The following is a 23,682-nucleotide window of genomic DNA, read 5'->3' as shown; positions in this document are numbered from 1 at the left end:
TCAGAAACTATGATTTAAAGCATACAACCTCATCTGTGAAACATGGTGGAGGGGGTGTTATGGTTTGGGCATGTCTAGCACTTAAAAGAACATGTACATGAAATACCCTGAAATTAAATCTGATAATCTCTACTTTAACCTCATAGTAATTGTTTGATTTAAAATCCAAACTTGGCTACAGAATTGTTGCGGGTCGGTTGTGGATTGTGAAAAATGGATGTACAGGCATGTGTCAGTAAACAACACAATACACGTGTCATGACTGACCAGATAACCAGATGCATTTCAAAGTTTCGAAGTCTGCAGCTCTGTTCCAGTTCCAGTATGAATATGACTCCAGGCCTCGGCCTCTCCTGTGGTCACATGGTATTACCAACACTGAGACTCACTTTCCACCGGGACCGTATACTTATATTTACAAGCTTTTGGTATGTCTCAACACAAGTTACACTCTAAATAAAATGTTCTGTGTAATGAGTTTCTTCTTCAAGAATGGCCCTATCGCTAAGCCACGCCCCCTTTGAAAACTCAGACAAACAAACAACGCTTCACTGACAGTGACTGACTGAGACTGAATGACATTCGATGACTTACAATGGCGAGAGTTGGCAAATGTCTGATTCCTGATTTACCACAGCAAGTAATACATGTTTTTAAAGATGACAAGCATATTTTGTCTAGAAGTTTTTCACCATTAGATATTAGCAGTGGTGTAGTCTAGTTTTTTCTAGTGGGTATACTGTGATTTTGCCGTCCCAGTCAGAGCGACACCTGTCCCGTAGCGACACCCCATAAGCACCACCACACTCACTTATGCATACAGTATGCATCTACACCGGTGTTTGCTGCCTTGGGGGGGGGGGGGTGGCATGGACTGTACTTGTACATCAAGCTGCCTCACGCTACAGAAACAGGAGATAGGCTCCTGCCCCCTAAGGGCCGTTAGGCTCGAGAACCATCGGTTCTCAAGGCTACTTATGTGGTCTTGACTACATGTCCACTTTCTCACCTGGTTCTTGCTGTCTCTCTCTCTTGTGTGCCGACACCATCCTGCTCTCTCTCCTTCTCTCCCTCTCTATCCTCCTCTCTCCCTCTTTTGCTGTCAACCAAAAGGCAAATATAACAACCAGAGTATTTATAATTTAATAAGAGGTATACATTGAATTCATATAAAATCATAACATCATTCTAATTGAATATTGGGTTGCTGTGGGCAATAGAGTCAGATACTGTCTTTACTTACTCTCTCACCTGTAAGAAAATCGTATGTCCAACTACAAAAAACAGACATTTCCAATGAGTGAGGGTTTGTTCCAATGCTTCAATCCACTGTCCATCAGTCCATGTACTGTAAATATACCATTATGGTATTACCATAAAGCCCAATTCTAGCAGAATAAGAAAGATTGTTTATCTACTTTAAGTAAAATAATAAAGTGCATCCAGTTAGCTCTTTAGCTGGCATGTGTGCAGCAGACTAGCTCATCTAAGGGGTGGTCTAGTGCAGTGGTTCCCAACCGGGGGTACGCGGACCCCTAGGGGTACGTGAGGGGATTGCAGGGGGTACGTGGAAAGATTTGGAATTATAATTTATTTCCCCTTCCAAAAAAATAAATAAATATACAAGTCATTTCATAAACCTGTTGTTAAAATGGTACGCTGCAACTTAAGTTCCTCCCCGATAGGTGAGGACTGTAACACAAGTGGTAGTCACGTCACATTTAAATCATGTTCACGATCATTTTCGCGCGCAAGTCAGCTAGGCCTGTCAGTTGGCAACCTACCGCAAAGATGGCCAGATGGTTAAAACGACCAGCTACAGTAACGGTCAAGAAAACTGAGGCAAAAAAGAAAAAAGGACCCCGCTATTATCTGGAAACATATGTTTTGTGGGGATTTACATGTACACCGGCTGATCCACCACAGCCACAGTGCTTTTTCTGCGGCGAAGTCCTGGCTAATAATTCAATGAAGCCATCCAATTTACAGCGACACCAGAGCACCAAACACCTAGCAACTGTTGGTAAAACTGACGACTTTTTCAAGCGAAAACTGTCAGAGTTCAAGTCAAGTCAGGCTACACTGAAGGAAGCGGCAAGTGTGTCAAGCAAAGCACTGGAGGCGTCCTATGCTGTTTCATTACTGGTGGCTAAGTAAAAAAAAAAACATTCAATCACCGAAGATCTGATTTTGCCTGCCGCTATGATTTTGGCTAAAACTATGCTGGACAAGAAAGCAGCTGACGCGTTCAAGTTGGTACCATTATCAAACAATACCGTCTCCCGTCGGATTGATGATATGTCCATAAATATTGTCGGACAAGTGGTGGATAAAATGAAGCAAGCAGGTCAGTTCGCTTTGCAATTAGATGAAATGACCTAGGTTAGTGGGGAGGCTCAGCTGCTGGCTTTTGTGCGTTATAAAGAAGAGTCTGACATAAATGAGCATATCTTGTTTTGCAAGACGCTGCCAGGAAAGACAACTGGCGAGGGAATATTTTAGATTATTGACAGCTTCTTCAAAGACAACGATCTGGAGTGGAAATCCTACAGTCACATCTGTACCGATGGAGCGGCAGCAATGACGGGTAAGGTGCTTGCTTGGGCGTGTGATGAAGGTGAACCCCGAAATTAAGTGGATGCACTGTATTATTCACCGGGAGGCACTCGCCAGCAAAAGGATGAGCCCCGAGTTAAGTGCAGTTATGGATGACGCAGTTAAGGTGATTAACTTAATTCAGTCCCGGCCAATGAACCACAGATTGTTTCAAACTCTTTGTCATGGCAGCGGGTCAGAGCATGAGCAGCTACTGCTTCACACAGACGTTCGCTGGCTGTCTCGTGGCAGTGTGTGTGTGTGTGTGTGTGTGATGAATGAATTAACCATTGAGGTGTTTGGTGGCACATGTATTGGCCAATTAGCTCATGTAGTCTAATTTTGAATGGCAGTGTTTTGAAATGGCAAACATGTGACTTTATGTCAGATTGTTGTGTCTTAGGCAGAGAACCGTGTTAAGTGCATTTAAAAAGTGCCATTTTGAATAGCAAAATGTGTGTAAAGCAGAACATGTGTTTAGAGTTTTGGAGACTTGAGAAGAGGTTTTGCTCTCTGTGTGTGTCAGTTTAAATAATTGTGCTATGCATGTCATTTTATTGTGTTAGCAATTGGAAAAAACTGTAATAGAACACATGTGCTGTGGACAGATAGGCTAGTTAAAAGTCCCAGTGCTGTTATACTGTATATCGGCACTCATGGAATGCCTCTTGTCCAATCAAATTACTTGGTCGGAACTAACTGTTGTATAATAAATGTTATATTTGCAAGTTAGTGTTTAATTGAACATTTTTGGAAATAATCAACACGCATGAGTGAGGGGGTACTTCTGGCATGGCAAAACAGCTCAAGGGGTACACAAGACAAAAAAGGTTGGGAACCACTGGTCTAGTGGATAGTGAGTTGGACTTGTGATCGGAAGGTTGTGAGTTCAAATCCCGCCTGAAACTAGTGTGCCCTTGAGTAAGGCACTTAGCCCTCAGTTACTCCAGGGGGAATGTCCCTGTAATTCGTAATTGTAAGTCGCTTTGGATAAAGGCGTCTGCTAAATGGCAAAATTAAATTAAAATTAAAATTAAATCTAATCACCTCTGAGCTAGCTTGCGAGTTCTTTGACACCATGGAATCAGACACTTTCTAGTCACAATAATAACGACTAATTTGAACCAACTTTCTCTGTCAGAACACAGTAATTATATTTGCTAACGTTTCAACTTGCTTACTTTCTTCTGCAGAGCTTTCACCCTGCAAAAACTCTCTCGCGTCGCACGCGCACACAAAACAAAAACAAAACCATTCTCCAGCGCGGCACGAAGCTGTGTGTGGAGGTAGGTCTGGCCCGCCCAACCCAAGGCAATTGTAGGGGAAATACTGAGAGCATTCTGAACGACTGGTTATGCGATAACAAACATGTCAGAAAGTTCGAAGTAAGTGCTTCGTAACTCAGACGGGGTGAATTTTATGAATAAAAGTGTGAAAGTTCTGTCACAAAACGCCGTTACGTATCCTCGCGCATTTTTAAGTGGGTATACGCAAATCCTTGGCCTTTCCTAGTGGGTATACGGCGTAGTCCTGCGTATCACGTAGACTACACCACTGGATATTAGGGATGCTCCGATCTGGATTTTTGGGGCCGATACCGATCACCGATTTTTTTCCTCAAGATCAACCGATACCGATACCGATTTTTTAAAAAATACATAACTGTAGGCCTACTGACTGGATAGCCTACATATTTTTTGCTTTTTAGACAAAAGTTTTGATCCATTAGGCACCAAGCAAACGCAGACCCATTTTTATGGCATAGTAAAAGTCTGGCCTATCACCCAGTTAGGGCCTGAAGCCCAAGTCAGTGATATGGCTGTATAAAAGACATCATAAACGTGGCCTTCATGGTTTACATACTGTTACGTCCTCCTATGTTTTCTGTTCAGTTATCTGTCTTCCCCAGGAAAAAAAAAAAAAAAACGGTTTTTGCGATCGGCCATTTTTGCCGATCACCGATCGAGTCATTTGGAGTGAAATCGGCCGATTTAAATCGGTGGCCGATAAATCGGAGCATCCCTACTGGATATTAGCGAGTTGTTTGTCTGAGTTTTCTGCCTGTAGTGACTTTTGCTGTGATATGATTGGACAATTTCTATTTTGGGCGTGGCTTAGCGATAGGTCCATTGATTGAATTAATTATTTGGCAGCATGTTTCTACTGTCCGTAGCTGTTCTGGAGTGTGGTGTGCGGAGCAGCAGCTCATTTGCATTTAAAGCGACAGACACAGAAACAACAAACGAGAACAGCACTGAAACAGGCATGTTAGAACGCCTTCACATGACAATCCGAGTGGTATTTTCAGCCAAAAGCTTGTTTTGGGGACCCCCACCTTTTATTAACTTGTTGAAAAAGAGTACAATATAGGACCTTTAATTTTGTGTAATATGGAATTTCTCTATTTGTCCCCATGCTGTGATGTGGTGGGCTCCTAGAGAAACTCACCTTCTCGTAGATTCTGCTGCAGCCAAAGCCAAAGATGAGCAGGTGACCGTGGGAGTCGGTGCAGGCAAAGTGCTGGCCGTCAGCGGAGAACTTACAGTCAAACACTGCGCCGTGACCTTGGCCTTCGATCTGAAAGGAGAATAATGTAAAATGTCTGCAAAGGGGTTCAAGCGTGCGTCGTGAAAGGCAGGGTGCTTTAGCGTACTGGCGCGTCGTGTGTGATGTCAGGACCCTTCGGTTCCCATGACTACTACGGACACTGACCATGTTGAAGAAGTTGCGGATCTTGGTTCCCTTGGATAGGTCCCAGACGTAGATGTTGCCGTCGTGGCCGGCGGAGAGCAGGATGCGGGCGTCGTAGGGGTGGGCCTCCAGGACAAACACCTCATCGTCGTGACCCTGGGAGAGGCAGAGAACACACGTTGGGACTCTCAAAAACCTTCTCTCTCTCTCAGCCTCTCTCCTCAAAAACCTCCTCTCTCTCTTTCAGCCTCTCTCCTCAAAAACCTCTCTTTCAGCCTCTCTTCTCAAAAACCTCCTCTCTCCCAGCCTCTCCTCAAAAACCTCTCTCTCCCAGCCTCTCTTCTCAAAAACCTCCTCTCTCGCTCAGCCTCTCTTCTTAAAAACCTCCTCTCTCTCATCCTCTCTTCTCAAAAACCTCCTCTCTCTCAGCCTCTCTTCTCAAAAACCTCCTCTCTCTCTTAGCATCTCTTCTCAAAAACATCCTCTCTCTCTCAGCCTCTCTTCTCAAAAACCTCCTCTCTCTCCCAGCCTTCTTCTCAAAAACCTCCTCTCTCTCTCTCAGCCTCTTCTCAAAAACCTCCTCTCTCTCTCCCAGCCTCTCTTCTCAAAAACTCATTTGAGGGGCTGGGGGGAACCTTGAAGCTTCACCTCCAATGTGTTTTGAGAAAGAGGCAATGGAGGTAGGGTGGCAAGGCATCAAAAGACAAGACTTTTGAGATTCAGCTATTCAGGCCCAATCAGGTGGTACTCAGTAGACACCAGAAACAGCACCTGTTTGTCTATAACAAGGAGACAGTGAGGAACAGGACGTTAAGAGGACATGACTCACAGCTAACACGTGCAGGAGCTGGCCGCTGGTGGAGCTCCAGACTTTGAGCAGGTAGTTGGACACAGCGGTCATGACTGTCCGGTCCCCGCGGTCCCACGCCACCATGGTCACCGCCAGTTTGGTCTTATCTTCCCCGTTCACCACAGCGCTCCTGTCAGACACATTCATATTCATCAATAGGGTCGCAAAATTCCCATACATTTGGGAAACGTTCCGCTAATTTCCAATGTTTCCATAGGGTTTTCCATAGAACATTTGCGGAAGGTTTCCCAATCTTACAGGGATTTTGCAACCCTATTCATCAACCCTATTCGTCAAAAGAGGCAATCTGGGATTGACACCTCCTCTTTTTGAGTAGGGTTGGGTGGTGTCCAATTTTTTTAAACTGTCAAACCTTCCCCAAATATTTGACCGCGGTATTAGCTGAGACTCTCATTCTTTGGTGTATTCGACTGACGTATCTTGGGATTAAACGGTTGGAACTTCAACTCAGCTTCGACTTATTTGGCTAAAAGGCTAACTCTTATTAGCACTGCTCCCCTTACCCTTTTTTTTGTAATCAATTATTTATTACAAAACAGTACACATGAAAAACTCAAAATTATAATACCAAACAAAATAAGTGTCTGTCCTGACTTTTTTTCTTTATCTTACCCCCCCCCACTATAAACACACGGGTAACCCCCCCCCCCCATGGCGATAACATCCCTTCCACCCCACCACCCCCCCATAGTTCTTCATTACACTATATTTGGTATATCATAAAATCATAACAGTACAACATTTACAGGTTACATCCACATACAACACAGTTTACGAACACAGTAATTCCACCAACTCTTTTATCTCTGATATTGCAGAGGTCCATGTTTGAATTGTCTTTTCCTTAGCTCCGTGTATTCAGGCTATAGATTGTTCCATGTAGAGTACCGCTCCCCTTACCCCGGCAGTCTGGTGGCGATGTCCAGGGTGATGCTCTTCCACTCCTGCTGCTGGTAATGCCAAATCCGGGCGGTGCCGTCACGACTGCCGCTCACAAACCTCAAGCTGAGAACACACACACACACACACACAGACACACACAGGAGCACACACAGACACAGATTTTAGAGGCTTCCGTCAAAATGTAGAAATACAGCAACACAGAAAAACGGGTGTGCACACTAACCTGTCACTGTTGTTACAAAACTGGACGACGACCACTTTGTCCTGGAAGAAGATGAGTTAGGAGATGTTTCGTATTCGTTTAAAGTACGTGAAGAGAGAAGTTATTGTTGAATGTTTGTTGAATGTTTCCCGTTACGCTTCTTTTTTTTCCCTGCTAGCTACATTGATTCAGCCTCCCTCTCCCTCTTACCGTGTGAGCGTCCAGCTCAGAGAGTTTCATGGGCGTTTCGGAACCGAGGTAGTACACCCTGATCACATGGTCCGTGCTGCCAGTGGCCAAGAACATCCCACCTGATACCGAAGAGGGTAAGAGTGTCGTGGAAGAGACCAGAAGTTACACAAGACTTCTGGGAACCCAGTTTAAATACCTTTAAAAAGGCATCCTCTCCCTGCCTCCCTTTCATGACATGACATGACTTCATAGATTGGGAGGCAATGCAATGAAGAGCTTTGCTTTGAGCAGGTCTCATCACATCAGATCAGTGAAGGGAGAGGAAGCCTTCCTAAAGTATTCCAACAGGAACATGGTGGACTGAGCTGACCCCCAAACAGCATCAGCGCACACAGACACAGACACAGACACAGACACACACACACACACACACACAAGCTTAACCCCCCCCCCGCCTGTAGGGCACCTACCACAACTGAAGGAGGAGGTGGAGATCTGGACCCCAGGGCGCGACCGCTCGATGAACTTGACTGGCCTGTCACTGTGGGGGAGTGGGGGACACAACATCAGAAGGTTAGGTTGACCGTAAATCACAGAACAACTCAAAAAGGCTCAAACTGCTGTGGAACTACTGAGGGATGACGCTGTGGCTGAAAGAGTGTTGGAAATCAATCGACCCCCCCCCCCCCCCCCCGCGCCCCCCATGGACGACTTATCTGGTCGTCCTTCCCGTTCCCGAAGCTCACCAGAACTTCATGCTGAGCGCGTGCCACTGCCAGAAGCACACCATGCCGTCGGCTCCCGTGGAGGCCAGGTAGCGCCTGGTCCCCTTCACCCCGGGGCAGAACTACAGCAGACGGGAGACACAGGGGTGTGTGTCACACAGGGACGTCTCTTAAGCAATTGTGTGTGTGTGTGTGTGTGTCCCAAAAAAGGGCCGTTCTACAGGTGCATCTCCAAAAATGTGAATATCGCGGAAAAGTTGTGGAAAACTTCTGAAAAGTATGTTCATGTATGCACTCAATACTGCTTTTGCACAAATTAAATGGACGGAAAATAACTTTTCCACGATATTACAATTTTTTGAGATGCACCCGTAAAACACGACACGTAGACGCCTCGCCCCGCTTAAAAATAACAACCCAACACAGACGGGTTTGATAAAGTGGCGGCTCCCGTTGGAGAGAGAGAGGGGCCGTCCCGTCTCACCTGTATGGAGGTGATGGAGAGAGAGAGAGAGAGAGGGAGGGGGTGTCTCACCTGTATGGAGGTGATGGGGAGAGAGAGAGAGAGAGAGGGGGCGTCTCACCTGTATAGAGGTGATGGAGAGAGAGAGAGAGAGAGAGAGAGAGAGGGGGCGTCTCAGCTGTATGGAGGTGATGGAGAGAGAGGGGGCATCTCACCTGTATGGAGGTGATGGAGGCTGCGTGTCCCTGGAGAACGGTGATGGGGGCGCAGGTGCGCAGGCACCACACCCGGATGATCTTGTCGCAGCTGGCCGAGGCGATGAGCGTGTTCTCGTAGTTCACCGCCATGTCCGAGATCTCGGCCGCGTGGCCGCGCAGCGTGGACAGGAGGCGGCCGTCGTCCGTCGACCAGATCTTCACCAGGCAGTCGTCGGAACCCTGGGAGGGAGGAGAGGAGAGGAGAGGGGCTCTGTTAGAAACCTGAACCTTAAGAAACGTGTTTGCATAACGACGTACGCTGTTCGGCAGATAATGTTTTTTTCCCCCAAAGTGACTTGAGCGTACGTTGTTTGTATACGCTGTGTGATCCCGGCGGGAGGGAATCGAAGCCACGTCGCTGGTGCCGCGCTCTACTGACCGAGTCGTTACCGACCGTGACTGTCGACACGTAAGTGCGTCTTCTCAAAGTCGTAGAGGGTTCCCGCTCACGGACATTTTCAAGGATATTTTACGAGAAATCATGTGGCTAAACCTGCCATTACCGTCAATGGCTGCAGCCCCACCTGAGTCCCACCTCTCCTCTGCACTCTCGCCTGGCCTGCAGCGGGTTGCCTCCTATTCAAGACCCAGGTGCTTCCCTACAGGGCCACTAAGGAAACAGCTCCTTTCCCTCATAAACGTCCCTATAAACCAGTCTGTGAAAAATAATCAATGAACCCCAACAGCAATATCGGCCCTCCCTTTTCTTTACTGCTTTAATATCCTTAACAAGGGCTGTGACGATCAGGGAGCTTTGGGTAACGGTCGACTGTCATGTAAATAATCGTAATAACCGTCATAACAGTTTCACAACGGGAACACAACACTTAGCGCATGGAGGAGCCAGAACAACCTGGTGGTTGACTACTGTTGCTATTACTGAATTAACTAAGGTAATAATAAGCTAATGAACACATCCATGTGTTTAAGAAGATCTGTTCATTGATTCAGCAGAAAGCAAGAACATCAGGCATAAAATCAAGCGCACACATTTCACAAAAGTGCCTCCCATATGAACGCATGGAACGGAAATATTGCTTTTTGATGAATAGTCTATGCAAATAAAATAACAGCAAGCAATAATCGTTCTATTTAACACAAGACATGCTAAGCCTACCGTAGTCAGTGCAAATAGACTATTGTGCGCCGGCGTGTTTAAATAACAGGCTAAAAAAGCTAAATTTATTTTTACGGAGGCCTATTATGCTCTTTTTCCAAAAGTTAATGTCAGTTTCTAGGGTCTCCAAAACAGTGATTTTTGCTGAAAAAAAACACTCAGATTTTAATCTAAAGGTATTCTAGCATGCCTCTGTCTCTGTCCATTTCTCAACGGGCTGTTTCAAGGGTCAGAAAATCATCGTCGGGATTCTGTAGATTCACTGTGTGGCGGTGTGGCGAACGGGGCGTAGAATTCAAACCCAAACATCCCTGTGTTCCCCACAAAACAAGGAATCCAAAAGCATTTACATGGAAACGATCGGAATTCCAATGTACAATTCCAATGTGAACACGGTAGGGGAAATGTTGAACACGGTCGATTTAATACAATGGAGGTCAATGGATGCCGACCTCCTTCATCCCCCACATCTAGCATGCCAGCTAGCGTGAGCTTCAAAACTACAGCGTATTTCTATACGTTTAATAAATTATTGTCACAAAGCAATTGTTAATAATTATTATTTTACACTTATGCTATGAGGTAAAGCATATCTACCTACAGGGAAATAAAAATTCTAAAATCAATGTATTTCGACAGTTATGGCAGTCTTTGTGTAACTGTCAGTAACTGTAGTGACTGTCACAGTCCGTCTGCGTAGGCTATTCCCCGCAAGGAATTACAATACAAACAAGTCGGCCTAAAGGGCTTCATAAGAACCGATAGAAACAGAGATTTTCCTAAATGATGTGGGTAGGCCTATAATCATTAATTAATAATAAACAATAGTTGCTAAAATAATTAATTAGTTGAAAACACTGACATTCATGGAGTTTTCTAGGGAGGTAATTTGGATGGATGAGAGAGAGAGAGGAGGGATGACATGCAGGATATGTCCGTGGCCGGAATCGAACCGGGAACCCTGCGGTTACGTGGTCGACGCTTAATCTGCTATGCCACCTAAGTGCCTCAGGAAGACTAGTCTTTAATGTTCCATGGTTAGGGTTACCCTACTCTCTGCTGCCCACTGTTAGCACAACCCTACTGGGGAAGGAAAGGAAGGAAAGGAAGGAAAGGAAGGAAGGAAAGGAAGGAAAGGGGGCCTTACCGTAAATATGCGTCTGCCTGAGCGGTCGAAGGCCACGCAGTACACTGAGGACAGGTGGCCGAGGATCCGCCGGTGCATCTTCATGTGCTGGTAGGTGGAGGACGGCAGGACGTGGCCAAAGCGGGCGGTGCCTGTTGCCTGGCGACCACACATGATTGACACTAAACCAGAGAGAGAAACAGAGGTCAGCTTGGGTTAAAGGATTTTATTCATGGTTGAATCACCGGGGCAGAAAATTTACTTTTTGGTCTACCAGTGTGGAAGATACCAGACACATTTGTTTTAAACCAATATTCATTTATTTTATTTTTATTTAACCTTTACTTAACCAGGAAAAGTCTCATTGAGATTAAACATTTCTTTTACAAGAGCGTCCTGGCCAAGACAGGTAGCAGCACAGCACAATTAACAAGGTTGCAGACATCTAAAAAAATATATAATAACAATTTACAATGACAATAAAGAATAAATCACAGAATAATAAAATATAAAAATAAAAATATTCAGCAATATTAATCACACAAGCGCAATATGAATCAGTCAAAACATCTCCAGCCAGATGGGCCTGCCTCCAAGTCATTAAGAATTAAGACAAAGATCCCCTAAAATACATTAGCATGACTTCTGACATTGAACATGACTCCCTGCACAGGACCAACCTCTTGTAGGCTTTACGTTTTGCGTCCATCCCTGTGAAAATTCTGCTGAATATTTTCCTTTGCATATTATTGCGTGTAGTTCAATTTGACTGTTAGGGTTTATTTTAGGTCGTAACCTGAGACGTTGTTGGAACTAAGAAATCTCAGACTCTGGGGTCAGTTTGACCCGCGCAGCACAGTGAGCTGGAGGAGGCAGCAGGATGTCACAAATGTTGAATCAACGGCAACCAAAAACAACTGTGACCAGTTTCCTTTCGAAACGTAAACATCATATTTTGGCGAACATTTGTTGGCTACCCACCAAATTACCTGGTAAGATTTGCAGATTTACCCACCAATGCCAAACTCTCCCTGCATTTGACGGGCGTTAATTTTTTGCCCTTATTGTCACCAAACAAAAGGTTTCCAACAACGTACTTACCAACACTGGGGGGGTTGACAGAACTGACCGGTGGTTCTGGAGGCCGGCCCCGGTGGAGCGCAGCCACAGTCGACCCGCTCCAGACCGCATGACTACAACCTGAGACAGAGATCAGAACCAGAATCGCTTTTACTACATCTTACTGTACAAGTAGACAAGAGTCCAATTCTTTGGCTTTGGTTCCTCAACATTGACACTGCAGCATTCAGATACAAAACACAATAATAACACAATAATAAAGTAACGTAAGTAAGTAAAAAACCCTACATTGATCAAGTAGTAAAGTGTACAATGATATGGAGTACAATATAATATAACATAATACAGTATTCCAATGGTATACAAGTATTCCAGTAGCGTGCAGTAGTAATATTATATTTATATATAGTAATATTATAATGTTATATTTATAGCACTTCATACTGTATGACCCCCCAGACACCCCTCCAGGAACCATCACACACACAGAGTTAAGAACATGAAGCATCAAACACACACAGACTTCACATACAGAGTTATGAACATGAAGCGTGGGGCTCAGGCTCACTTTTAGCAGTGCGAAGCAAAGACTGTCTCCCCATCCCCAGCAGGGTCTGGACCCCCGGGACGCTAGGGGGGGCCTGCTTGTCCATCAGGGGGCCGATCTTCTGGCACACACGCAGAAGGTAGTCTGATGGGACGTGCTGGTTCAGCATCACCTGGAGACACATCAGGACAACAGTTACCATGGCAGCCAGAGTGGGACCAATCAACACTTGTAATAATAATAGTAATAATAATAATAATGCTTTTTATTTGTATTGGAGTTTTCATTCAAAATAATCTCAGTGCTACAGAGTAAAAAAATAAACTAAAATAAAAACACAGGTTCTACACTTCATCCATTTAAAAGCGCACAAAAACATGAAAGACTTCATTTCACTTGTTAAGACAGTTGTTCTAAGCAACACAACAACTAGCAGCCTAAATATTGTTAGGTCAAGCTAAATTAGCTAACGCTGTTCTGCTGGCAAACTTTATATGAGGTTCTGAAACAGAGAATAGGAGTATGCCACAATAGTCAGGTCAATTGGAAACATAGACCATACACCAATACTGCAGCAATTCTGAGTTTCTTTTTCCTTTTCTTTATAGTGTCCTCCTTTGAGAAAGTTTTTTTTAATACAAAATATATAATTATTATTATGCAAACAAAAGGTGCAGTTGATTCCCAACACACCGATATGTCTGTAGCACACACACACACACACACACACACGCACACACACACACACACACACACACACACACACACACACACACACACACACACACACACAGCCAATCAGAATCACTCTTAGCAGGTTCTTCCTAGCTTGATAGAATAGTAACTGGACTCTCATTGGCTCTCTGCGATGATTGACATTTCTCAAGCTCTTGAAAAGCCGCTTTCGTCTACCCTCGGTTAACCCCTCCTCTCACACACACAATACGGCTAGATTTCGCACCAAAATTCATTTATTATAAACAATCTTGGCTACAATGTATCCAACACACGGTTAGAGTGTCATTTTCAAAAACCATCAATATAATCGAAATGTTTGCAAATAATGTCGATATTGTCCTGTTCAATTCTAACGAAGACAAAAAAGTTCCAGGATTTTGTGGACAGGCGATTATAAATTAATATTCTAATATTAATACTCACCCAGTCTTCGAAGTTTCGTTTGCATTGTTTGCCGTCCCAACTCCACCGTCTAGGGATCAACTGAACGGGGAGACACGCGGTGAGAAACCGTAACAAAACTCAGATGGTCTAATATATGCATTATGCCTCGTCCCTCCCGCTGTCAATAACTAAAACAATATCAAAAGTACAACCCGGCAATAACACGGAAACGAGACAGAGAATAAGCTCATATAGACACGAGCGGCGCTGCTTACCTCATACTCCTCCAGTTCCTCGACTAGGATCTATGGACACAGTCGCTAGCGGTTAGCACATAATTCACATCTTTAAGCTAGATATCTGACAATCACACGTGTTCAGAGAGCGTGTCATGTTATCATACCTGTGCAGATTTTTTGCATGGTCCCGACTGCAGAAATCTGGCAATGAGGTAATATAATTCTGAAAGCAGAGGCGCATTAGTGAGCCATTCAGCCTTAGCTAAGCTATCTGGCTAACTAACTAGCTGACATTAGCTATCGAAGCTACCTGATACAAGCTCCAAACTGTGTTTGTGTTTCATATTTCAACAGAGAAATTAGATGCTCGACACTCACCCGCTTCGATTTGTGTACACTGCTCTTCTGCCATCCCTTGATAAGAACAGCGGCATTAGATTCAGTGATGTTTACGTGTTTTAGCCACCTGAATAGTTTCCCCTGCGTCCGGCCTTTTCCTTCCTAGCCTTCTCACCACATTGTGCTTTGTTAGCGCCCTCCTGCGACCGGCCGCTGCACACCTGCAGTTCCATGATCGGCCTCTAGGTGGTGGTCAAACTCACTGGTTTTGGTGGCTAGGTCATTCTGCAATCTGTGGTACACCTTGTCTTATTGGAGATAGCTGACCTCAATGTGTTTGTCTCATATTAAAGATGTTATTTGACCGATTAGGCTACACTGTATTGTGTTATTGGTCGTTCTCAATAAACAGTTGCTGAAACAGAATTAACAATGGAGGAGTGGTCTGAGCATAGTATCATACACTATACACATCATTATCATGCATAAATAAGAAACACTTGCTCTCATTATTGATAGCCTATCTTAGTCAAATTGACTGAATTAAATATCCACATGTCATCCATATTGTTCATTGCCATTTTGATGTGCAAGAAGTGTACTGTCAGTCTCTATGTCAAATATTACAGTAGTGCATTAAAAGTGATTGGAAATTGGAGTGATATACTGAGCAAAAACCAATAGGGTTGTGATTTTTCATGAAGTAACAGTCTTTACATGATGACACACAGTACAACCTCATGAGGAAAATTCCAATTACTGTTTTAATAAAGTCCAATCAGACATCCAGAACTTCCGTGGGAACACAGACAGCTGCATATATCAATAGATGCATTTTTTTCAGTGTTAAAAACATCACAACATTTTTTTCAAAAAGTCCTAGAAGTGACATCCAACAGGTCGCTTTCTCCGTTAAAATCATTCGGTGTCATTAAAATAATTCTGAGCAAGATTATTTCAAAAGCAGGTGAGCCCACATCATTATTATGCCTGTAATGTTCTAATTTCTTTTTATATTGTATAATTCCTCTTTCTCACAATCAATTTAAAATTAAGTAAACCCCCAAATGAAAAACACTGCACATACAAGGGTCAAAATACAACCACCTACAAAAGTCAAATAATCTGAGTTGATAAACCTACAATGTGATACTATACCACCTGCAGTTGGTCGACCAGCCAGCGTTCATTTGGGAACTCCCAACAAATACCAACACTAATAATAAAAAAAATAATGTTTGCTTAAAACACTTGATAAGACTACTGCACAACAGAACAATCCTCCATATTTAGCTTTTGTTTTGTGCTAAAAACCTGTACCAATGATTACAAAATTGTTGATAAAAATATTCCTCTGTTAATACGGTAATGGAGGTTTTAGGGCAAACACATGAGACATGGGGGCCGCGGGAGGGAGGGGATGGGACGGACACCAGCGTTGACTACTCAGTCTTTGTTTCCTCTTTCTCAGCCTCTTCTGGGGTCTCTACCTGTGAGACACAAGAGAGAAAACCATTCAGCCAAGTTAGTTACAGTCAGAGAATCTCCAAATATAAATGACTCTGACTTGTCTCTTAACCTCCTGCACAGGTGGTAAATTGGGCCTAAATTCTGCTTTCATTTGATTATTGAATTCATTATTGTTGACTTCATCTCCTTGTGTGTAGTACGTTCTTCTGAACTATAATCTGAGCATCACTACACACAAAATCAAGGTGTTACCTATCAAAAGGGCATCCTGCTTTTGCATCTGCTCATCATATTTCTAATGTTAGAAGCAGTTTAGTTTCAAACTTTGGGTCTGGTTTTTAGGCTGAAATTAGTCAAATAGAGCATAGTTTAAGAGGCTAGCATATTCAAACAACAAACCCTAATCATGATGAATCACCCTCATTTTCTCAATATAATATCCCAGGTGAAAATATAATTATTATCATTAGGAAATGTTATTAACAGTCCGATGTGTCACTGATCTGACATGGCATACTTCGTCTGTCTTTGTCTCGCCATTTTCAGGCTGGGTCTCCTCCTTGGGCTCCTCCACCTTCTTTGTCTTCTTCTTGTCTTCCTTCTTGTCGTTTACTTCTTTTTCTTTCTGTGAGGATCATTGACAGGTGTTACATGTGTTCATATCACAAGTTCTGAGAGTGGAGCCTGTTTTTTCTGGTGTTCAATTCAAGTGAAGCAAACTGTTTGTGACAGTGGACATGTGCAGGTCAATGTGCAGGAGAAATGACCAGTCTAACACACATGTAAACAGATAGATATTATTTAAGAGCGGTTTATACAATGGGTGGTTTTGGAATTCTCATTGTTACAGCCTCATCCACTCATAAAATGCCATTGTTTACATCGTTACCTAGCTGTTTTCACCATGGATAGCGTCCGTAGACACCACCTAGAACTATCAACCAGTGCTTGGCTACTTGACAAGCAGTGCTAGTGAATGCAGCATCATGTTTTGTCAAAACATGTATGGTTTGGGAATGAATCTTGCTTTTTTATGCTGGTAACCCATTCTAAAAGCAGTAATCCACTCAATTCAAGTCCATGTGTTATGACATTTTAATCACTGCCTTGTGGCTACGAACACGTCACAGGCATGATAAAAGAAATTGTCATAAAACATTGCCTCCAAATGTGCTTAAATATATTACCTTTGCTGGCTTTTTTGGTTTTGGCTCTGCTTTGGGGGGTGCTGGTTTCTGGAAAATACAGAGGATCATTGACACAAAAAAGTAAAACAAGAGTTTTTCTAACAATACACACTTTAAAATGGCTAAAGAACAAAAAAAACATTTTTGTTATTAAAGGTGCTTTGTGCTTACCGTTGATAACCGTGCAGATCTCCTCTGAGGCTAATATAAGGAAGAAGGAAATTAATTACTAAACCAAAAGTATAGTAGGCTATTGAATATTTCACCATTTCAATGATGAATGTATTATAATGTTCATAATAATGTTTATATTCTTAAATAGTAGTTAATGTAATGTTATACAATGACAAGAAATTGATAAAGAAGTTGTAATGTCCATAATGATGCAAGATGCAACAATGATCAAAGACACGTACCTCCTCCTTAGCCTCTGTTCCCTGCAAAATGGACAAAAAAAAAAGATTACATTTGACACTGCAATTGTTGAATAAAGGGGGGGGAATATTAACTTTACATCTCAAACATAAAACCTATTTGAATGTATAGTCTACAATAAGTCAAGTCAAGTCAGACAAACTAGCACATCTAGAGGCTCTATTCATCTCAGGTATCAACTGCTTTAAATAATGGAGAGCGCAACACCGTTTTGTTCCAACGGGACATGCGTGATGAAGCCACCGGGTTTCCCTTTATCGGGTTTGACTACATTTCTCAGGGGGAGGGGCAGCATTTGGAGGAGCTCTACGCTGCCATCTGGCGGTTAGAAATGCGAATAGCACCCATTTAACGCGATGAACAAAGAAAACATTTAAATTGTCCATTTTACCACAACATAACATTTGAATCATGTCGACTGAAAAAATGAGAGTTTTTACTTAATTTTCCTATGCCCTTTCAACGCCGATTTAAAGCATCTAACTCTCAAAAGGCATCAGTTTTGTTTGACTGTGTTCGCGATGGATAGGGTAGGAACTGCAAAGCATGGCTGCTTGTGGTTTCAGTAGCAGGGATCCAGCCTGACTTAAGACAGACACAAGACTGTGAGCCTCTCAACAAACATCTCACAGCGATCTAAATCGGGGGAAATAAAGCGCGATTTGCAAACCAAAAAAATACGAATAATTATTTGGCATGTATTTTTGCAAGAGTGATCATAAATGAATACGGTACATTCATAATAAATCTCCGTTGTCTCGAAGGTTTAATATCACGACTGATTTATAAGGGCAAAAAGTATATCCGCATACAGTAGCTTAGATCTCTCCATAGCCTACCTTTCTCTTGGGCATGGTGGACTCCTAAGGTTTTTCTTCTTTAATAGAAACTAACGAGCAATTTTTTGTGGGAGATTCAGAGTTGACAGTTTACGATAGTGTCGTCCTCTTATTACTAATACTAGTAAACATACAGCACATTAAAGCCAGGGGTTGGATGGGGGTGGGGGGAGGTGGGGCTACATGGTGACTGATGTTCTGCTCTGCCAATCACAGGACGATACAAGGTGTCACAAAAGAACCACATTTTCAAGCTAGTGATTTTAGGCGCGAAATTGTGAGTGAAACTAAACGAGGATTATCATTGTTTTATCACAGTCTGCACTCTCTGGCCGCAAAACACACGACATTCACTGCATAATTCATCATTGTTATAGAGTAGCACTTCACAGAGGAGATGTTTGATACATTGTTGAAATAAGTGCCTGCAGGAAGACTGTAATTTCTTTCTTTTTTCCTTTTGTTTTAATGTTGTCGGCCGTTCTGAGATCAGGCTCTAACAGATTGAAGAATACATAGACTATCAAGTTTAAAATCATGCGTTTGGAAAGGTTTAAAAAAGTAATAATACAGGCCTAATATAAACTATTGTAATTGTATTGTAAAAATAACACAATTGAAAATAACACTCGAGGTGATTAGGTAGGTCTATACAACAGCAGTAATAATAATAATAATAATAATAACAATAATAACCTTTATTTGTATAGCACTTTTTCCTGCAAACGTTGCTGTAGGCTATTATCAATTTCAGTAGCCCACAATTTCAATTCAGTTTCAATTCTCAAGGAGGGGGGGGGGGAGAAAGAGAGGAGGAGAGAGCGAAAGAGAGAGAGAGAGAAGGATGACATTTATTAGGAGACGTCAGCGCGCTGTTCACTCGGGTTTTAGGGTGAGATAAAAAATAAAAAAAAGCCATGGTGATAAAGGTGTACATAGCATCATCCTCCGGATCAACATCGGTAAGAATGCCCGAGAACATCGTGTTGTTGCCTGCGGTGAATAAGAGCTTGTGTTCATTGTCTGGGCGAGTGTTCATAATTTGCATGTAATGCAGGCTAAAGAGGCTTTTAAGCCATCGCTATTGTACAGCAAAGCAGGTCCTTCTCCCTACTGCTTACAGTACGTCAGCATATAGTCTCTTTATTGAGACAATGGATTTATGAAGTCAGTGAAAGTTGTATTTGAAACCTCTGCTCCGGATGTCCAGAGTAGTGGTGAAGTAATGTTGAAAGATGCCTTATGCTATATTCTACAGTAGCCTAATCTTTAAAGTGCATAATCATCTTCATAGTTTGACATAGAGGACCAGGGAGATATTGCTTAGTCATTGCCACAGGTCTACTAGTCTATTACAATCTGACTGAAATGAATTATATGCTTGCGCTTTTGTTGTTGTAGCCTACAGTACTGATATTGGGTTGAGATAATTATGTGAGAAAAATACTGTATATATATATAGGTTTATCATTGGTAACTCTCCTCTCTGTATATGTGTGTTCCTTGAGCATGTCATAGAGAGTGTGTCAGTCTTCTTAAAACAACTCTCTGACCCAAACAACTGGCTCTCTGCTGAGGCTCTCATAGCAGATGTTAACCACCCCCTCCCCCCCAACCCCACCCCCACCCCTCCTGACCCCCCTACAGTACAGTACATACCGTAAAACGACACTGCATTTCTGGATCCTTGCAACAGTGGGGTTCTGGTGCCAGAACAGCTGGAGCAGATCAGTCTCTGGACAGCTGATCTTCATTCCTCAGCTCATCGTAGAGGCCCTCAAATGAGGCTTCAGTCAGAGCACAGTCTAGCCTCTTAGAACGATCTGCTCTCCTTTTGTCAACCAGTGAGTTACAACTGTGAGCACACGACCACGCCTATACAGTCGATTGCTGTCTTCTTAATACAGGCTACTACTCTTGTGTTTTCATATATGACAGAATTGTTCTTCTTTTTGTTACCGCCATTCAACCAACTAAAAACAACACCCCTCAGACAGTAGTGTTAGAGTAGCTGGAGGACTACGGGCTCCCCGCTGCCATATTTGGTGTGCGTTTGGCTGTCCGCCTCGACCGCCTTAGCCGCTCCTGGATGCAGAGACCTTATTGGGTCTGCTTCGGTCTCCAGGCCATCCTGTAGAATGAAGTTCAGCTGTTGAGGCATTGCCAGAGAGAAGGTTTAACCTCTCTTCCTATCCTGAAATCGACCCTTTCCTCATTGTGTAATTGAAGTTATTTGTGTGGGCAGTCCCACTCATATTTTTCATTGTATTGGACAGAAACAGTGAAGATAGGCAGGAAAGTAAGGAGAGAGGACATGTCAGCAGGGATTCGAACCCATGCCGACATGGGCATAGTGTGTGTACTGTAGACCGTGGTGCTAGACCACTGGTCCACCCCAGGCCCCTTACCATTGTGTAATTTAAAACTCTCTTTGCTTTATTATTGGTATAAGTTCTATTGTTATCGTATGATAGGATACAATCCCTTTTGTGCCTGTAGATTAAGAAGCAGCAGCAAGACATCATGGGTTTCCTGGCGGTCAACAAGATTGATTTCGAGGAGTGTGACATTGTGACGAGCGAAGACAACAGGAAGTGGATGAGGGAGAACGTGCCGGAGGACTTCAGACCGCTCACAGGGAACCCTCTCCCGCCGCAGATCTTCAAAGAAGGACGATATTTGGGGGTGAGTGTCGTCAAGAGGCCATGTTGGATGCTGTAAGCTGTCACCTCTGTCCTCCATTTCAAACACATTGGAAGAGAAGGTCTATGTTCCTCTCCTTGAAATAGTCTCCTCCGAAGTTTTATGAGAAGGAAAGCGAGAGAGAGACAGAGAAATCAAGTTTTTTAACAATTGAGAAAGGGCCATACTCTCAGTGAAGTGATACACATTGAAGTGTGTTGAGTAAGAGGTCGAAGGCCGTCTCTGCATAGTTGACCAGTTAGATATGCATTCATGAGCATTTGTGTTTTGTTCATAGTTGTGTGCTGTTCACAAAGTGACACTTTTTTGAATGATCCCTGGTGTGTTTGTAAGAAGGTGTATAAATGTTGCCTTTGTATTCTCATTGCAGAACTACGAAGCCTTTTTCGATGCCCGTGAGGAGCATGCAGTGTTTGCCTTTTTGGGCCTAAAAGCACCCCCAGGCTCCAAAGTAAGACACATCCCTTTGGGAAATAAAACTTGTTTTTTGTTTAAGTTTACAACTTGGAAGGTGATGATTCATGAATCAATGTATGGTGTGTTCATCCTTGCTGACTGGACAATGCAGTGATGAGTTTCCCTCTACTGTAGTAACAGTTATGCCTGTTAATCCTTTTTTTAAACGATTGTGATTGAAACACAAGGAGATGATTATATACAGTACATGTAACCGTAATAATTCTAAACAATAATACAGAATATTTGCAGTCCCTAGCTGTTTCTGTACTGTTGGTACAGTTGAAATGTAATGACCAATATATAATGCACCGTCACAACAAACGGTAGAGTTCGGGTAGACCTCACTATAGAGGTTCATGATGAAAGCATTTCACTGCAATTGCTCTGCCTGAGGAAGGTTGTTTTGTGGTTTTTGAGTTATTAAGCGAAGGCAAAATGAAGTTCCTCTTTTTGTTTTAAATCCCTTTTATCCAGTGATCCTGCAAGATCAAGTTCTAGTACTCAGAGCCTCTGATTCTACTGAGGCTTGAGCTTTATGGAAAATGAAAATGATCTACTGAAGACTTTGTCTCCAAGGTCTCACAGAATGTTTGTTAGACAGTGAATAAAGACTGGTCATCATCCATTTAATAGAAGAAACTGTGAATTCTCTGCTCGTTGTCATGGCAAAAGAAAAATATCATGATGAAAATGTGAGAAATGCAAGTTAATTCAGAACTACAAAACCAGGTCAGGGGTGACAGGCGTTAATCTTCCTGGCACAATACGAGTTGTAGTTCGTTGTTGAAGGAAATGAACTGAAAGAAAGTGAATGTGAAGTTGTGAGTGAGTGGACTGAGTTTGGACACAGGTCTCTGAGTCAATGGATGCTGAGCCTATTTTTGTTAACGGTGCTTTTGCTTATTTTTTTGTTGTGCTTTTTTCTAGATTTGTTCTGTAGGCTGCTGCATTAGTCATTTTTCAAAGGGCATAATGTTGCACACATTTCATATCTATAACATTCCAAGTGTTGTATTTTCCCTGTGCAAAACATGCCTTTTAAACATGGATTAATCCCAACCACTGATCTATATACATATGATATACATACAGTACACTACAAACCATATATGTATAGGGAACTATGTACATGCTATACAGATCAGTGCTCTCAACCCAGGTTGTTTTGTCTTGTAATCAACAGGAAGCCGAGGCTTCGGCCAGACAGGAGCAGCAGTAGCAGAGACGCCGGCAGTAAGCAGCTTATTTAGGCTTGGCTGGCCACAGCGCCCTTCCCTGGCACCTTCCAATACTGCATCACGCTGTCAGTGCTGTGGAACACAGATGACTTCTCGATCTAACTTTGTTGTAAAAGTAACTTGCTGATAACCAGGTTATAAAAGACTTCAGTGCCAGAGTTAACGTTCACCTTTTCTCCAATTCAAGGTCTTAAAATTGTGCATTTCTTGTGATGGATTTTTACTGTCATCCTTTGCAAGCATGAGCATAAAGGTCGGGATATTATACCTAAATTATACAGATTTTCAGGTATTTGCTAATAAAATCTAGTTGATTTATTGTTATCTTTTTGTGTATGTACTGTATCTCTACTCTAGATAAAAGTGTTGTGTAGTTGTGTTGGTGATATGTCATACCACTGCAAAAGAAACATGCCTCTCGTTTACCACTTGAAGCTAAAAGTCATGTGCGTCATTCTTTAAAAAAAAAAAGAAAAAAGAAAGAATCTGACTACACACCACTTTAACCCCACCACTAAGAGAGCCCAGGTTTCATTGTGGACACTTGTGTTAACCTTCTCAACCACCAGAACCTCAAACTGACAGCAAAGTAGGCTGTTTTAGACAAGATTAAACTAAAATCTGTTTCCATCAATTATATTTGGCTTTCAGCTATATTGTCTTAATAGCTAAATATATCTAATACTGATAATCTGTATGTTGTAATTATCACTATGTGCAAAGAGACGACAACAACAGGACAACAACAGGACCCCTAGGCGGTGGGCCGAAGCTGTCTATCTGCTTTCGTTTGTGAAATAATCGATCTACAACTATGGACTAGTTGATTTTTTCATATAAGCTAAATAGGTTTTTTTGGAACATGTTTCCGTCTGTTGGCAG

At 42.7% G+C, this 23,682-nt stretch overlaps 3 protein-coding genes across 3 annotated transcripts in view; 1 reads left to right on the top strand and 2 right to left on the bottom strand.

Moving 5' to 3' along the window:
* brwd3 (bromodomain and WD repeat domain containing 3) overlaps positions 1-14,722 on the bottom strand; it is a gene marked incomplete at its 3' end in the record, with an annotated part of 45,129 nt that extends 30,407 nt beyond the window's left edge. Inside the window, exons 1-16 of the mRNA XM_080529918.1 lie at positions 14,509-14,722; positions 14,295-14,353; positions 14,167-14,196; positions 13,931-13,990; positions 12,791-12,941; positions 12,244-12,342; positions 11,164-11,324; positions 8,858-9,079; positions 8,201-8,301; positions 7,925-7,995; positions 7,473-7,573; positions 7,284-7,324; positions 7,058-7,162; positions 6,116-6,266; positions 5,308-5,442; positions 5,044-5,172 (exon numbers count right to left, since the gene is read on the bottom strand). Coding sequence (XP_080386044.1) covers positions 5,044-5,172; positions 5,308-5,442; positions 6,116-6,266; positions 7,058-7,162; positions 7,284-7,324; positions 7,473-7,573; positions 7,925-7,995; positions 8,201-8,301; positions 8,858-9,079; positions 11,164-11,324; positions 12,244-12,342; positions 12,791-12,941; positions 13,931-13,990; positions 14,167-14,196; positions 14,295-14,353; positions 14,509-14,542 — 1,650 coding nt within the window. The 5' untranslated portion in view covers positions 14,543-14,722. The remainder of the gene's footprint in view (positions 1-5,043; positions 5,173-5,307; positions 5,443-6,115; positions 6,267-7,057; positions 7,163-7,283; positions 7,325-7,472; positions 7,574-7,924; positions 7,996-8,200; positions 8,302-8,857; positions 9,080-11,163; positions 11,325-12,243; positions 12,343-12,790; positions 12,942-13,930; positions 13,991-14,166; positions 14,197-14,294; positions 14,354-14,508) is intronic.
* A 499-nt stretch (positions 14,723-15,221) lies between these two features.
* hmgn7 (high mobility group nucleosomal binding domain 7) lies at positions 15,222-18,539 on the bottom strand. The gene is made up of 6 exons (XM_080528813.1): positions 18,401-18,539; positions 17,543-17,563; positions 17,298-17,327; positions 17,127-17,174; positions 16,457-16,564; positions 15,222-15,959 (listed from the first exon to the last, which is right to left on the bottom strand). Exons 1-6 carry the CDS (start codon positions 18,413-18,415, stop codon positions 15,912-15,914), a joined length of 270 nt encoding a protein of 89 aa, XP_080384939.1. The 5' UTR covers positions 18,416-18,539; the 3' UTR covers positions 15,222-15,911.
* Positions 18,540-19,299: 760 nt separating this feature from the next.
* LOC308155072 (adapter SH3BGRL-like) lies at positions 19,300-22,781 on the top strand (the record flags this gene model as incomplete). The annotated part of the gene is made up of 4 exons (XM_080528310.1): positions 19,300-19,362; positions 20,900-21,085; positions 21,474-21,554; positions 22,746-22,781. Exons 1-4 carry the CDS (start codon positions 19,318-19,320, stop codon positions 22,779-22,781), a joined length of 348 nt encoding a protein of 115 aa, XP_080384436.1. The 5' UTR covers positions 19,300-19,317.
* Between the last annotated feature and the right edge of the window lie 901 nt (positions 22,782-23,682).

The sequence above is a fragment of the Nansenia antarctica genome (genome assembly GCF_963989245.1).
Source record: "Nansenia antarctica genome assembly, chromosome: 4".
Classification (NCBI taxonomy): domain Eukaryota; kingdom Metazoa; phylum Chordata; class Actinopteri; order Argentiniformes; family Microstomatidae; genus Nansenia; species Nansenia antarctica.
The sequence above is the reverse complement of the archived record's forward strand: the minus strand, read 5'-3'. Positions and strand labels throughout refer to the sequence as shown.